Genomic DNA, 17,285 nt, shown 5'->3' with positions numbered 1-17,285 from the left:
GCCTTTCCCTCTAGCATGTGTATTAGACCTTAAGGTGCTATGTGGTCTTTTGTTTTGTTTTGTTTTGTTTTTCAAGACAGTGACGATGTAGTTTCAGGGTGGCCTCAAACTCATGTCAATCTTCCTACCTCTGCCTCCTGAGGGCTGGGATCAAAGGTGTGCACCACCACGCCTGAACTTTTTTTGTGTGTGTGTGAGGTAGGGTTTCACTGTAGTCCAGGCTGACCTGGAATAGTTCACTCTGTACTCTCAGGGTGGTCTCGAACTCACAGTGATCCTCCTACCTCTATTTCCCGAGTGGTGGGATTAAAGGCATGTGCCAACACGCCCAGCTTTATATATATATTTTTTAAATAACTCCAGATGCACACATCCCCTTGTGCATCTGGCTTACATGGGTCATGGGGAATCAAACCAAGGTCCTTTGGCTTTGTAGACAAATGCCTTAACTGCTAAGCCATCTCTCCAGCCCTTAAGAAATATTTTTGAGACAGGGTCTCATGAAGCCTCAAACTCATTGTATAGCCCAGGAGTTTTTTGTTTTTTTTTTGAGGTAGGGTCTCACTGTAGCCCAGGCTGACCTGGAACTCACTCTGAAGTCCCAGGCTGGCCTGGAACTCACTCACAGTGATCCTCCTACTTCTGCCCCCCAAGTGCTGGAATTAAAGGCATGCACCACCACAACTGGCTCCAAGGAGAATTTTGACTGTTTTTCTCCATTTTTTTTTCTCTCTCTCCTTTCCTTCATTCCTTCCTTCCCTTCCTTCTTTCCTTTCTTGGGTGTCACTCTAGCCCAGGTTGACTTGGAATCTTTCTTTCTTGTGTGTGTGGGGGTGGGGGTGGGGGTGGATGGAGTTTGCATGTGCGCCTGGCAGATGTACATGCCCCATGCACATGTATGCAGAGGCCAGAGGACACTGGTGTCTTCTATCATATTTCTGTTTTATTTCCTTGTAACAATCTTCACTGAACTTGGACTTGCTGTTATATGCACCACTCTGCATCTGGGATTATGTAGGTACTGGGGAATCAAACTCAGGTCATTAGGCTTTGCAGGCAAGCGCTTTAACTGCTGAGCCATCTCTCCAGCCCTCAAATGATTTTTTTTTCCATTTTTACTTATTTATTTATTTTATTCACTTAACACCATACTTTGAAATAATAATTTTATGAGTTCCACTTTTTTATTCTTGACATACTCTCAGTTTTGGTGTTTGTTGTGGACAACTTCCAATAGCATATGGATGTAGGCATGGCTTTGAAAATCATTAAAAGAAATGTAATGCTTCACAGACTTGCATCATACTTGCACAGAGGCCATGCTTATCTTCTGTATATTGTTACAATTTTAGCATATGTACTTCTGAAGTGAGTGTTACACATTTCTTTTTCTTAAATTTTTTTCCACTTTATTTATTATTTTTATTCTCAAATGATATTTTTTGGAAGAAAAGGATTTATTTCTGGTTTACAGTTTTTTTTAATTTTTATTTATTTACTTTTTTTCTCAATTTTTCTTAACATTTTTCATGATTATAAAAAGTATCCCATGGTAATACCCTCCCCTGCCCCCTCTTTCCCCTTTGAAATTCCATTCTCCATCACATCCCCTCTCCATCTCAATCAGTCTCTTATTTTACTGTCATGGACTTTTCCTCCTCTTATGATGGTCTTGTGTAGGTAGTGTCAGGCACTATGAGGTCATGGATATCCAGGCCATTTTATGTCTGGAAGGAGCATGTTGTACAGAGTCCTACCCTTCCTTTGGCTCTTACATTCTTTCTGTCACCTCTTCTGCATTAGACCCTGAGCCTTGGGAGGTTTGATCGAGATGTTACTCAGTACTCCAGTCACTTCTTTCCAGCACTATGATATCTTCTGAGTCATCACAAGGTCACTGCCATCTGAAAAGAGAAGATTCTCTACCCAAAGTGAGAGTAGCGTTAATATAAGGGTATTAATATTAAGAGAAGTGCTTACTGGGCAGTTTGATAAGCATAGTATATATACATTTTTCCAGATATCAGCAGATGTTAAACCCCTAGGGCTCATGACTACCCCTGTTTTAAGTTTTCAGTATCAGGGATGTGTTTCCCCCCATGGAGCAGGCCTCCAGTCCAATTAGAGGGCAGTTGGTTTCCAGCATGACAGACGTGCCACTATTGCACCCATTGGCTCATTTGGTCTGGCTGGTCAAATATAAGGCTTTCAGTATCCACTGTTGAGTATCTTCACTGGTGGTATCTCTTTCTCCCATCAAACTACATGTAGAATGGCTTCTTCCAGCTTTCTGTCAGCTGGTCTACATGGAGGAGGTTATCAACTCAGTTTCAGCAGGATTTCTCATTGGCCTTGCAGCCCAAGTATGTGGAGTCTTCAGCAATAGGGTCTTACCATCTATTCCTGGTGGGAAACCAAGGACCTCAGCAATGGCCTATAATGTTTTGGGGGCATCAGGGACCTCCCTGGCCAACAACTCACTGGGGGTATCCCATCCCTGGCACTGAAAATTTTCTAACAAAGATCTATGGCTCCTGAGTGTTCCATTTCAAGTGATTTTTTTTTTCAAGTTTATTTATTTATTTTTGTATTTTTGTTTTTTGGTTTTTCTGGGTAGGGTTTCACTCCAACCCAGGGTGACCTGGAATTCACTACATAGTCTCAGGGTAGCCTTGAACTCATGGCGATCCTCCTACCTCTGCCTACAGAGTGCTGGGATTAAAGGCATGTATCACCATATCTGGATTCAAGTTTATTTATTTGTTTGAGAGAGAAAGAGGCTTGTAGAATGAGAGAGAGAGACTGGGCGTGCCAGGGCCTGAGTCACGGCAAATGAACTCCACACACATGTGGCACCTTGTGCATCTGCCTTACTTGGATCCTGGGGAATAAAACCTTGGTCTTTAGACTTTGCAGGCAAGCACCTTAACATTGCTCAAATGATATTTTTGTTTCAAATTCTCAAACTTACCCTGAGGTAATGAGGTGTTTTGCCTTGTGAACCCAAATAAAGCTACTTCCCCTCCACCTCTAAATTTACAGGTGAACTTTGAAATTTACTATGAGACATGCTATTAAATTTTTAATGCCTGCTATCACTGTTTTGCATTCAACTGTACTAAAAGTGCTACTGGATTTGCAGAAATTAATTATTTAAGACAGTATGTCTGGATTTCCTGATGGTCTGTGGCTTTCATGAGCTAGGCCACTGGAGATCAGGTTCTATCTAATAGGGAGTGTTCCTGTGGGTGTTCCATTATATTAAGAAATACAACTGGCTGGGAGTGGTGGCGCACACCTTTAATCCCAGCACTCAGGAGGCAGAGGTAGGAGGATCGCCATGAGTTCAAGACCACCCTGAGACTACATAGTTAATTCCAGATCAGCCTGAGCCAGAGTGAGACCCTATCTCGAAAAACCAAAATGAATGAATGAATAATGAATAAATAAATAAATAAAATAAAAAGAAAGAAAACTAACTGAATTGATGGATCATCAGTTAAAGGTGCTCTCGTTGCTTGCAAAGCTTGACAGCCTGAGATTCGATTTCCAGTGCCTACATAAAGCCAGAGGCACAACATGGCACATGCATCTGGTGTTTGTTTGCAGTGGCAGGAGTTTCTGACATACCCATTCTCTCTCCAATGCTCTCTGCATGCAAATGGATACATAAATTATCACTTTTTTTTGGTTTATCAAGTTAGTGTCTTGTTCTAGTCCAGGCTGACCTGGAATTCACTATGTAGTCTCAGAGTGGCCTTGAACTCATGGCAATCCTTCTACCTCTGCCTCTTGAGTGCTGGGATTAAAGGCGTGCACCACCATGCCCAGCCTAAATTATTGCTTTTTAAAGATTTATTTATTTATTGGAGACAGAGAGGGAGGGCGGGGGAGGGGGAGAGAGAGAGAGAGAGAGGGAGAGAGAGAGAGAGAGAGAGAAAGTGAGAATGAGCATGCCAGGGCCTTAGCCACTGCAAATGAACTCCAGACTCATGCGACACCATGTACAAATGGCTTAAGTGGGACCTGGAGAATTGAACCTGGGTTGTTAGGCTTTGCAGCCAAGCACCTTAACTGCTAGGCCATCTCTCTAGCCCTACATATTTTTTTTATTTGAGGGAGAGAGAGAGAGGGAGGGAGAGAGAGAGAGAGAGAGAGAGATATCCGCCAGGGCTTCCAGCCACTGCAAACAAACTCCAGACACATGCACCTCTTTGTGCATCTGGCTAATGTGGGTCCTGGGGAATTGAACCTGGGTCCTTTGGCTTTGTAGGCAAGTGCCTCAACGGTGAAGCCAGCCTTCCAGCCCCTGCATAAATTACTTTTTAAAAATATTTACTTATTTGAGAGAGAGGAAAAGGGAGAGAGAGAGAGAGAAAATGAATTTGGGGGTGCCAAGGCCTCTAGCCATTGCAAATGAACTCCAGACACATGTGCCACCTTGTGCATCTGCCTTTACGTGTGTACTGGGGAATTGAACTTGGGTCCTTTGGCTCTGTTGGCAAGTGCCTCAACCGCAAAGCCATCTCTACAACCCCAAAACATTTTAATTTATTTATTAATTACTTTTTGTTTTATGAGGTAGGGTCTTGCTCTAGACTAGGCTCACCTGGAATTCTGTGTGTAGTCTCTGGGTGACCTTGAACTCATGGCAACCCTCCTACCTCTGTCTCCTGAGTTCTGGGATTAAAGGCATGCGCCACCACACCTGGCTATTTGCAAGATGAGAGAGAGAAAAAAAGAGAGCATGAGTATGCCAGGGCCTCTTGTCACTGAAGATGAACCCCAGATGAATTTACCACTTTGTGCATCTGGCTTTATGAGTACTGGGGGAAAAGAACCTGGGCCAGCAGGCTTTGCAAGCCAGCGCCTTTTAACCACTGAGCAATCTCCCTGCACCGAATAAGTAATTCCCCCCCTTTTTCTTTTGTTTTATGTTAGAGAGAGAGGGAGGAGCACACCAGGGGCCTGGAACCACTGCAAATAAATTCCAGACGCATGTGCCACCTGGTGAATCTAGTTTTCATGGATCTTGGGGAATGGAATCTGGGCCTTTTGGCTTTGCAGGCTAGTGCCTTAACTTTTAAGCCATTTCTCCAGCTCCGAATTAGTAAATTACTATTTTTTCTTTTTCGAGGTAGGGTCTCATTCTAGCCCAGGCTGACGTGGAATTCGGTATGTAGTGTCAGGGTGGTCTCGAACTCACTGCCATCCTCCTACCTCTGCCTCCCGAGTCCTGGAATTAAAGGCGAGCGCCACCACGACCGGCTCCGAATTAGTAAAAAAAAAAAAAAAAAAAAAAAATTAAAAAATCTAATGCAGCCAACTGAATTTGTTGCATTTTTTAAGTAATAAAGCGAATGGTGGAGAAGGCAGTATACATTCTACGCGTTACAAAGTGCGAAGAACTGTTCTGGAAGCTGGAGCAGTTCAGCCAAGGTGAAGAGGACGCAGCTACATCCCAAAAGAGCTACATACATGCTAACAGTGCTGAGAACTCAGGTCGAGTCACCGAACTCCGAGCAAATGTTGACACCGAAAGTTATATTCTAAGATCATTATACTTTCCACCTTGAAATTAGCAAATTTGTTACTCCCCATTCCGAAATCATTCGTGCTCAATTTCGAAGAACAGCAAGGAAAACAGAAACATAGCAAAGTGCTGCTAATTCTTTTTAATTAAACTCCAGAATTTTTTAAAAAAGTTTTTCTGTAGAATAACATCAACCTTCCGGTACGGAGACATTTCTCAGAAACTACAACTCCCAGAAGGCTGCACGTGCAGCGCCGTGGGTACTCTCCTCAGTTTGCCGCATTGTGCTCCAATCCTGATCTGGGCTTGCAACTCACGGCCGCGCAGCCTTATTGGACTTGTAGTCAGTCCCCAAGTCCCTCTATCGGTCTGCGCAGACTCAACCGGCCTCTGTGTGCCCTTCGGAGCGCGCCGAAGCCCGGCCCAGGATTCAGTGCTCCCCACCCCCATTTCGCTGCTTTCTCTAGGGGGCCAACCTCCTCCGGTCACGTGAAAGAGTCGCCCGCGGTGGTTGGCTGGTGCGGAGAGGGGGCTGGGCCTCAAGGCCCAGAGAGGTTCCGTGCCCCAGCTCGGGCCGCTTGTTTGGCTGCTGCCGTCACCTCATGGCGACGCGGGTTGAGGAGGCAGCGCGGGGAAGAGGCGGCGGCGCCGAAGAGCCTCTTGAGGCCGGACGGGGCGGACGGCGCCGTAGCCCTCGGCAGAAGGTCAGCGTGAGGGACGTCGTCGTTGTTGGGCCGGTGGGAGTGCTGCTCACTGAGCCATCTTCTCGGGGAGCTACCTCTTCACTCAGCCTGGTTACCTTTAGTCACAGGGCGAATACCCGGCCCTTTTTCCTCCAAGGAGTGACGACACTTGGGAGCAGGTGGGGGGTGTGGGACTGACGTGGGAAGGGATGATGGGATTTGGGGGCGCGCGACGGTGGGGGATGCGGGAGGGCAGGGTACACCGGCTATGGGGGGGAAGGGCGCCTGGCGGGGGCGCGCCAGGTGTGACAGCCACGTGCGGCCGGCGGTGCCCGGGGCGTCAGGTGTTTTCTGTCTCAGCCGCGGCGTTCGCGGAGCGCCCGGCGCTCGGCTCGCTGACGTCGGTCCGAGGGGCTCGCCCGGGTTCCGGCTTTCCCCGGGGCGGCGGCGCCGGGCAGGTGCGCAGGGCGCGTTGCGGGGTGCTCCCGGGCCTCTCCTGCCAGGCTGTTGCGCAGTAAGATAACCAGCCGCGCGGGAGCCGGGGCTGCGCTTCGCCCCCCTCGCTCGCCCCCTGCGCTCCCCGTCACTGCGCGCGGGCGGCCACACGATGCCGGGGGACGGGGGGGTTCCCTGAGGGGACGCGTTGGGCTTTTGGGACCCAGACCCTGGGATTCGTCTCTTGTCACCACGGACCTAGCCGCACGTGGGGCAAGGGATGAGGAGGTGATGATGCTGGAGAATCTGGTCCGGTCCACTTGGTAGCAGCATCACCTGATAGCCAGTCTTCCCAGTCCTCCTCCTCGCAACCCCCTTCTTTCTTTTGAATTTATTTGCTAAGCGGAAAGTGAGTGCCTTCCCGGCCTAGCCAGGTCTTTCTTAATCTGGCAGACTGGCTGGACCGTTCGTTCCCCCTTGACTTACTTGACTCATGTCAAGGAGTTTTCAGTGTCTCCCTAGATACAGGAAAATCAAGATCTCTTTCAGAAAGGGAGAATTCCACTTGTTCTGGAGCACAGTAGGTGGAGTTGGTCGATGATTGCACAACGAATATGGTACAAGGCTTTCTGGGCTAAGGAATAGAGAGCTGTGGGGTAATGAGACTGAGAAGGAGGAAACTTCGCTCCTTTTCCTTTCACATGAACATACTGAAACACTCAATTTATTGGACTCACTGCTTGGCCACTAGTTTTTTTTTTTTAATATTATGTATTTGACTCATCTTTTCCATTTTGAAGCAGAGTCTAACTCTAGCTTAGGCTGACCTGGAACTCCCTCTGTAGCCCAGGTTAGCCTCAAACTCATGGTGATACTACCACAGCTTCCCAAGTATTGGGATTAAAAGGCATGCATCACCTCGTGACTCGCTTATTTGACTAATCTAAAGTCATTCCTGTATGAAATTAGGAAAAAAAAATTTTGTAATGTGATTCATGGACTTAAAAAGGGAGAATAAAGGGTTGGTTTGCATTTGAGCAAGCTGAATAATTGGCTTTTAGGGCCTGTAAGCCCCCATCCCTTATTATTTGTGTGTGTGTGTGTGTGTTTTGAGACAGGAGTTCACTAGCCCAGGTTGGCCTTGAACTTGGAGCCATCCTCCTGCCTCAGCTTCTCAGGTGCTGGGATTGCAGATGTGAGCTGCCACCAACTACTTTGCGGCCTTTTTCTAAGGTCAGGTGTTTTCATGTTTGTAAAAGATTGTTACTCCTTCTCAATATTCTCTCCTTTTCTCCCCCCTCTCTCCCTTTCTCCCTGTCTCCTTGTTTCTCATAAAAGATGTAGTCGGGGCTGGAGAGAAGGCTCAGCATTAAGGTGCTTGCTTGTGAAATCTAAGGACCCAGGCTCAACTCCCCAGAACCCATGTAAGCTAGATGCACATGTGGCACATATGTCTGGAGTTTGTTTGCAGTGGCTAGAGGCCCTGATGTGCCCACTCTGTCTCTCTCTCTTTCTCTAATAAATAAATGAGAAAATATATCTTTAAAAAACATGTAGTCTAGTGCTGGGTGTGGTGGCACACACCTTTAATCCCAGCACTGGGAGATAGAGGTAGGAGTTTGAGGCCAGCCTGGGACTACAGAGTGAGTTCCAGGTCAGCTTGGAATAGAGTGAGTCCCTACCTTGAAAAAACAAACAAACAAACAAAAAGATACAGTTTAGTGCTTGTAGGACTAAAAAAGAAGCTGGAGACAGACTGTACTTGAGAGATTTAACACTGTCATTTTGGACATTTATTCCCAAAGGGAAAGCCAATCTCAGGGTTTGATTTCATAGGTTCCCCAGGGAAGAACTCTGATAAAAAGCCACTGCAATTGAGGACATAAGTTCCCTTTTATGCCACTGGGATAAGGACAACAAGTCATTGAATTAGGGGCTGGAGAGATGCCTTAGTGGTTAAGGTGCTTTCCTGCAAAGCCAAAGGACCCAGGTTTGTTTCCCCAGGACCCATGTGAGCCAGATGCACAAGGTGGCACATGTATCTGCAGTGACTGGAGGCCATGGCATGCCAATTTTGTCTGTCTCTCTCATGAATAAATAAAAATAAATTTAAAAAAATCATTGAATTAGGAAGTGAGGTTTAATCAACCAGTATTGATTGATTTATTGTTTTTTCAAGGTAGGGTCTCACTCTAGCCTAGGCTGACATGGAATTCACTCTGTAGTCTCAGGCTGGCTTTGAAGTCATAGTGATCCTCCTACCTCTGCCACCCGAGTGCTGGGATTAAAGGTGTGCGCCACTACGCCTGGGGCTAGTTATTTATTTTTAATTAACAATTTCCATGATTGTGGACAATATCCCATGGTAATGCCCTCCCTCCTTCCACTTTCCCCTTTGAAACTCCATTCTCCATCATATCCACTTCCTCTCTCAGTCAGTCTCTTTTATTTTGATGTCATGATTTTTTTTTAAAATATTTTATTTATTTATTTGAGAGCGACAGAGACAGAGAGAAAGCTAGATAGAGGGAGAGAGAGAGAGAATGGGCGTGCCAGGGCTTCCAGCCTCTGCAAACGAACTCCAGACGTGTGCGCCCCCTTGTGCATCTGGCTAACGTGGGACCTGGGGAACCGAGCCTCGAACCGGTGTCCTTAGGCTTCACAGGCGAGCGCTTAACCTCTAAGCCATCTCTCCAGCCCATGATGTCATGATTTTTTTCCTCGTATTATGATGGTCTTGTGTAGGTAGTGTCAGGCACTGTGAGGTCATGGATATCCAGGCCATTTTGTGTCTGGAGGAGCACGTTGTAAGGAGTCCTACCCTTCCTTTGGCTCTTACATTCTTTCCGCTACCTCTTCCGCAATGGACCCTGAGCCTTGGAAAGTGTGATAGCGATTTTGCAGTGCTGAGCACTCCTCTGTCACTTCTTCTCAGCACCATGATGCCTTCTGAGTCATCCCAAGGTCATTGCCATCTAAAAAGAGAAGGTTCTCTACCAAAAGTGAGAATAGCATTAATATATGGGTATGGACATTAAGAGAAGTGCTTACTGGGCAGTTTGATAAGCATAGTATATACACTTAGCCAGATAGCAGCAGACGTTATACCCCTAGGGCTCATGACTACCTCTGTTTTAAGTTTTCAGTATCAGGGATGTATTCCCTCCCATGGAGCAGGCCTCCAGTCCAATTAGAGGGCAGTTGGTTTCCACCATGACAGACGTGCCACTATTGTACCTTTTGGTTCATTTGGCTTGGCTGGCAAAATTTAAGACTTGCAGTGTTCACTGTTGAGTACCTTCACTGGTGGTTTCTCTTTCTCCCATTGAACTGCATGCAGAATGGCTTCTTCCAACTTTCTGTCAGGTGGTCTACATGGAGGAGGTTATCAGCTCAGTTCCAGCAGTATTTCTCAGTGGCCTTCCAGCCCAAGTATGTGGAGTCTTCAGCAATAGGGTCTTACCATCTATTCCTGGTGGGAAACCAAGGGCCTTGGGAATGTGCATCTAGTTTTTTTTTTTTATTTATTTAAATTTTTTATTTATTTTATTTGAGAGTGACAGACACAGAGAGAAAGACAGATAGAGGGAGAGAGAGAGAATGGGCGCGCCAGGGCTTCCAGCCTCTGCAAACAAACTCCAGACGCGTGCGCCCCCTTGTGCATCTGGCTAACTTGGGACCTGGGGAACTGAGCCTTGAACCAGGGTCCTTAGGCTTCACAGGCAAGGACTTAACCGCTAAGCCATCTCTCCAGCCCGTGCATCTAGTTTTAAATGGGTACTGCAGAATTGAACACAGGCTGTCAGGCTTTGCAAACAAGCACCTTTAATTGCTGAGCCATCTTTCTAGCCCTTGAAATTTTGTTTTAAACCAACTCCAAATGCTTATGCCCCCTTGTACATCTGGCTTAGGTGGGTACTGGGGAATTGATCCTGGGGTCTCAGGTTTAGCAGCCAAGCGCCTCATCTGCTAAGCCATCTCTCCAGCCCCTGAAATTTTTTAAATATTTATTTATTTATTTTGGTTTGTTGAGGTAGGGTCTCACTCTAGCTCAGGCTGACCTGGAATTCACTCTAAAGTTGCAGGGTGGCCTCTGGTAACGCACAGCAGTCCTCCTACCTCTCTGCCTTCAAAGTTCTGGGATTAAATTTTTTTTTTTGGGGGGGGGTTATGTTACAAAGTTGCCACAGCTCACATGTGGAGGTCAGAAGACAACTTGGCTCTATCTCCCATCATTTTAGGTGTGTTGAGTTCACTGATGCATGTATCACTTTGCATGCAACCTTTCATGGGTGCTGGAGAATTGTTCCTATGCTGGCAGGCTTAGTAAGCAAGTGCCTTTAAGCACTGAACCATTTGTCATTTTTCCAGGCCTCCAATAGACTTTTTTTTTGTTTTTGTTTTTTAGAGTCTTACCCTAGCTCAGGTTGACCAGGAACTCACTGTGTTGTCTCAGGTTGGCCTTGAAGTCATGGCGATCCTCCTACTTCTGCCTCTCAAGTTGATTTTGATTTGTTGAGGTAGGGTCTTGCTCTAGCCCAGGCAGACCTGGAATTCACTTTGTAGGCTCAGACTGGTCTCAAACTCACAGTACTCACCTACTTTGGCCTCCCGAGTGTTGGGATTTTTAAAGGTATGTGCTACCACACGTGGCATTTTTTTTTTTATTTTGAGGGAGGGTCTCATTCTAGCTTAAGCTGGGATTAAAGGTGTGTGCCACCACACCCAGCTAAGTTTGATATTTTTATTATTATTATTATTAGTTTTTTCAAGGTAGGGTCTCACTCTAGCACAGGCTGACCTGGAATTCACTGTGTATCTCAGGGTGGCCTCAAACTCATGATAATCCTCCTACCTCTTCCTCCTGAGTACCTCTGCCTCCTGAGTTAAGTTGCTGGGATTCAAGATGTGCACCACAAACCCCAGCTCAAGTTTGATATCTATTCTTAATTAATTTATTTATTTGAGACAGGGAGGGAGAGGGAGGAGAGAATGGGTGTGCCAGGGCCTCCAGCCACTGCAAATGAACTCCAGACACATGTGCCATCATGTGCATCTAGCTTACATGGGACCTGGAGAATTGAACCTGGGTCCTTAGACTTCACAGTCATGTGCCTTCTCTGCTAAGCCATCTCTCCTGCCCTCAAGTTTGATTTTTTTTTTTTTTTTGGTTTTTCTAGGTAGGGTCTTGCTCTATCCCAGGCTGACTTAGAATTTACTATGTAGTCTCAGGGTGGCCTCTAACACTAGGCAATCCTCCTACCTCTACCTTCCAAGTGCTGGTTTAAAGGCCTGTGCCACCACACCTGGCAAGTTTGACATAGATAGGTATTTTGTTTTGTTTTCTTTTTTCGAGGTAGGGTCTCACTGTAGCCCAGGCTGACCTGGAATTCACTATGTAGTCTCAGGGTGGCCTTGAACTCAAGGTGATTCCCCTACCTCTGCCTCCCGAGTGCTGGGATTAAAGGCATGCACCACCACGCCTGTTAAGTTTGATATTTTTAACTAAAATTTTGTTTGGGAATTAAAACTTACTGGGCTGCAGAGATGGCTTAGCAGTTAAGGTACTTGCCTGCAAAGCCTAGGGACCCAGGTTTGATTCTCCAGGTCCTACGTAAGCTGCACAAAGTGGCACATGCATCTAGAGTTAGTTTGCAGTGGATAGAGGCCATGTCATGCCCATTTTGTCTCTCCCTCCCTCCCTCCCTCCTTTTCTCTGTCTCTTAATAAATAAATAAAAATAAAAAATTAAAAATATTATTTATTAAACTTGTTTTTAGGTCTACAAACCTTTTGGGAAGGTCAGATTACGTTATACTTAGGCTCAACTTAACAAAATCTTACATTTTACATAATGCCCTATAATTTTTAGGGCAAAATGCAAATGTATTGACTCTTTCAACATCATTCCAGTGCTATAAGTAAGGCTGGGCAGCTGTCATTGCCCTCTTTTACTGATGACACACTGTTCAGCAAGGTCAAGTATTTGCCTAAGGGATGAAGCCAAATCTGGAACCCAGTGCCCTTTCATTTACAGCTCTACACTATGGTTATAAGAAGTGTACTACTGAGCCGGGCGTGGTGGCACATGCCTTTAATCCCAGCACTTGGGAGGCAGAGGTAGGAGGATCGCCGTGAGTTTGAGGCCACCTTAAGACTACATAGGGAATTCCAGGTCAGCCTGAGCTAGAGTGAGACCCTACCTCAAAGAACCAAAAAAAAAAATAAAATAAAAAAATAAAGTGTACTACTGTGTAAACACTATGGATATTAGAGTCAATACTCTTGGCTATGTGCCACTTGCTAGCTTCACCTGTATCATCTGTAAAATGGGGTGATTCTAATGTGTACCAGGTCAGGTTTATGGTGTGACATTTGGCATAGAGCAGGTCTACATGTTTGGAAGGAAAGATAATGCTTCTCTTGTTTTGAGGGTGCTGTAAAATCTGTAAATCCACTTTTCTGGCTTGTATTTCTTCCCCTTCCCAGAAACACTCTGGGAGAAAGATAATGCAGAGAATTCAGTGGAGGTTGGGCAAGAGTATAGGATATGAAATTATTTATTTTTTATTTTTTTTTTTATTTTCAAGGTAGGTCTCACTCTAGCCCGGCTGACCTGGAATTCACTATGTCATCTCAAGGTGGTCTTGAACTCATGGCGATTTTCCTGCCTTTGCCTCCCAAGTGTTGGTATTAAAGGCGGGACGCCTGGCCTGAAATTATTTTATTAATTTTGTTTTTCTCTCTACTTGTCAGTTTGATGAACTTCTACTCTTTTGGCACAGATACTAAGTAGTGATAGAATGATCTGTTTATAACATTGGATTCTAACTGTATTGCCATGTTTTGGGGTAAATTTCTACTTTTTCCCCCCTAGATAGAGTCTCACTCTACCCCAGGCTGACCTGGAACTCGCCCTGTAGTCCCAGACTGGCTTTGAATTCATAGTGATCCTACTACCTCTTGCCTCCCAAGTGGAATGCTGGGATTAAAGGCAGGTAGGGTCTCACTGTAGCCCAGGCTGACCTGGGAATTCACTATGTAGTTTCAGGGTGGCCGAGAACTCACGACAGTCCTCCTACCTCTGTCTCCTGAGTGCTGGGATTAAAGGCGTACCTCACCATGGCCAGCTATGTCTATCTTTTTGAGACAGGGTTCCACTAGCCCAGGCTGATCTCAAACTTGCAGTTCTCTTGACTCATCTGCTGGAGTACTGTGTCAAGCATGTACCATGACACATGGCTGGCGGTGATTTTTATGTTTAAAATTTTTTATTTATTTGCAAGTAGAGAGAAAGAATGGGTTTACCAGGGCCTCTTGCCACTGCAAATGAGCTCCAGATGCCTGTGCTACTTTGTATATTTGGGTTTACATGGGTACCTGGGCTGTCAGGCTTTATAAGTAAGTTTCTTTAACTGCTAAGCCATCTCTCCAGCCCAATTTGGTATATTGTTTAATTGATGACTGAATGGGTGCACCCTCCTGTATGAACAGTTTCTCATTATTTAGTAAGTTTTAACCTAGTATCCCTAAGAAATGCCTTTGGCCTATTTTTTTTTTTTTGTCTTTCTGACCTCTTCACAATTTCTTTTGTTAGGTTCTTATGTGATTATGTGCAATTATTATTATACTAGTTAGTATAGCTGATGTATAAGTACTTCAAATGTATAAAGTAATATATAGACTAACTGTAGTAGCAAAGAATGATGTTGCATGCCTATAATCCCAAAAAATCAAGGCACAGGCGGGAGAAGAGGGTTGCTGGCAAGTTTCAGGCCAGCGTGGTCTGCATAAAGAGGTCTAGCCCAAGCTGGGCATGGTGGCATATGCCTTTAATCCTAGCACTCAGGAGGCTGAGATAGGAAGATTGCTGTGAGTTTAAGACTGGCCTAAGACTACAGAGTATGTTCCAGATCAGCCTGGGCTAGCATGAAACCCTATCTCAAAAAAAAAAAAAATAAAAATAAATAAATAAAAATAAAAATAAAATAAAATAACATAAAATAAAAAATAAAAAAAAATAGTTCCAGGCCAGTTTATATAGCAAGACCCTCTGTTAGTCCCTGCCCCCCTCACCAAACAAAAGAACAAACAAAAAATGTGTTTGTCAACATTGAGAATTAGGTTTACTTACTTACTTTTGTTTTTTTGAGGGAGGGTCTCACTCTAGCCCAAGCTGACCTGGAATTCACTATGTAGTCTCAGGGTGGCCTTCAACTCAAGGTGATCCTCTACCTCTGCCTCCCAAGTACTGGGATTAAAGGTGTGCGCCACCATGCCTGGCTGTTTTTTCTAAGCTGTTTGTGGTGGCTCATACCTGAATTCCATCTGAGGCTGAGGCAGAAGGCTTGGAATCATATGAGACCTACCTGGGACAGAGTGAGACCCTGTCTCAAAAAACAAAACAACAAAAAAAGTAAAATAAAATAAAAAAATATAAAGAACGGCTAGGGAGATGTCTCGGTGAATAAAGTGCTTTTCGCATAACTAAATAACTGAGTTCAGATCCGCAGACCTCTCTAGAAGGCAGAGATTGGCAGGCTTCTGTAATCCCAGTGTCCCCATGAATATATGGGAGGAAGAGACAGGAGAATTTTCTGAAAGTTTAGAAATGGAATGGTGAACTATAATGACAGACCCTGGCTCAAATGAGGTGGAAGGACCCATCATAAAGTTGTCCTCTGACACACATGCATGTACACACACAAAATAAATAAAAATTTATTATTTTTTATTGTATGTGTGTGCACATGAGCATGTGTTTGCTATATTGTATGCATGGAGGTCAGAGGACAACTTTCAGGTTGGTCTTTGCCTATCTGTCCTATGGGAGGTAGGATTTTTGCTGGGCGTGACTCCCATCTTGCCATCATCAGCAGCATGCTGCCATTGTAGAAACCTACCATGGCCTCCAGCTTTTTATGTGTGGGGTCTTGGATTAAACTCAGGTGCCATCTCTCCAGCCCAAATGTATAAAATAAAAAGCCAGGCGTGGTGGTGCACACCACCACATGTATTCCAGGACTTGGGAGGCAGAGGTGGGAGGATCGCTGGGAGTTCAAGGGCACCCTGAGACTATAGAGTGAGTTCCAGGTCAGCCTGGGCTAGAGTGAGACCCTACCTCGAAAAAACAAAACAACATAACAATAAATAGAAGCATAAAATAAAAACACACATACGAATTTTTTCTTAAACAGTACATTTTCAAAAAGGCTAAAAATTTTAAAGGTGACCTTTAAGATTCAGGCCTGGAGAAATTCTGTGTGTGTTTGTGTGTGTATATCTCTGTCTGTATATATAATTTATGAGAGTAAGAGGCAGATAGAGAATGGGCATACTAGGGCCTCCAGCCACTGCAAACAAACTCTTGATGCATGCACCACTTTGTGCATCTGGCTTTACATGGGTACTGGAGAATCGAACCTGGGTTGGTAGGCTTTGCGGGCAAGCTCCTTAACCTGAGCCATGTCTCCAGCCTCCCAACTCGTCTTATTTTATTTATTTATTTATTTTTTTTTTGGTTTTGTTTTTTTTGGTTTTTCAGGGTAGGGTCTCATTCTAGCTCAGGCTGACCTGTAATTTACTATGTAGTCTCAGGGTGGCCTGAAACTCAAGGTGATCCTCCTACCTCTGCCTCCCTAATGCTGGGATTAGAGGCATACACCACCACCCCCAGCTCCAACTCATTTCTTGAGAATAATAAGGGCGAAAAAATTGAATGTGCATAGAACTTGTAGATAAAATGGATAATAGTTTTTTTTTTTTCCCTCCCTCTTGTATTTTTTTTTTTTTTTTTAGAGGTAGGGTCTCACTCTAGCCCAGGCTGACCTGGAATTCACTATGTAATCAACCTGGCCTCAGACTCACAGAAATCCTCCTACCTCTTCATCCTGAATACTGGGATTAAAGGTGTGTGCCAACATGTCCAGCAATAATACTTTTATAATGAAAGCAAAACATGAAAGGTGAGGTTGGATGATTCAAGAGTATGGAAACCAGAAACATTTTGAGACTCATAGGTTTAATGCATTATTGTTTCATTCACTTCACCTTATGATAGACTTTTTTTTGTTTATTTTTATTTATTTGAGAGTGGCAGAGAGAGAGAGAGTCAGAGAGAATGGGCGTGGCAGGGCTTTCAGCCACTGCAAACGAACTCCAGATGCGTGCGCTCCCTTGTGCATCTGGCTAACGTGGGTCCTGGGGAATCAAGCCTTGAACTGGGGTCCTTAGGCTTCACAGGCGAACGTTTAACCGCTAAGCCATGTCTCCAGCCCATGATAGACTTTTTGTTGTTGTTGTTTAACTTTTCTTAAGGTTCACACTGCCTGTTCATAAAGAATTGAAGTGGTTTGGGTAAGTAGGACAAGTAAAAAGGCTTGCTTGATGTTTGTTTCAAAGGTGCATTGGGATTGGCCTAGGTGGGTCTTAGAAGGGTGACTTCATAAAACTGAACAAGGATTTTCCACTTAGGTGACCAGTAAAATTAAGAGGACTATTTTACATCTTAAGAATCTGCCTTGAAGCCATTCTTGGTGGTTCCCACCTTTAATTACATCACTTGGGAGGCAAAGGTTGGAGGATCGTGGTTAGTTCAAGGCCACTCTGAGACTACATAGTGAATTCCAGGTCAG

The 17,285-nt window shown here is 44.8% G+C and overlaps 1 protein-coding gene and 1 pseudogene across 2 annotated transcripts in view; one reads left to right on the top strand and one right to left on the bottom strand.

Annotated features, from left to right (window-relative positions):
• Nucleotides 1-1,271: 1,271 nt before the first annotated feature.
• LOC123456893 lies at nucleotides 1,272-1,372 on the bottom strand (annotated as a pseudogene).
• A 4,747-nt stretch (nucleotides 1,373-6,119) lies between these two features.
• Nucleotides 6,120-17,285, top strand: part of Txlng (taxilin gamma) — a 64,290-nt gene continuing 53,124 nt past the window's right edge. For both annotated transcript variants that reach the window (XM_045140122.1, XM_004667925.3), the window contains exon 1: nucleotides 6,120-6,237. In XM_045140122.1, coding sequence (XP_044996057.1) covers nucleotides 6,136-6,237 — 102 coding nt within the window. In that variant the 5' untranslated portion in view covers nucleotides 6,120-6,135. The remainder of the gene's footprint in view (nucleotides 6,238-17,285) is intronic.

This window comes from Jaculus jaculus, chromosome X (genome assembly GCF_020740685.1).
Source record: "Jaculus jaculus isolate mJacJac1 chromosome X, mJacJac1.mat.Y.cur, whole genome shotgun sequence".
NCBI classification, from domain to species: domain Eukaryota; kingdom Metazoa; phylum Chordata; class Mammalia; order Rodentia; family Dipodidae; genus Jaculus; species Jaculus jaculus.
Note: the sequence above shows the minus strand (reverse complement) of the source record. Positions and strands in the feature narration are given on the sequence as shown.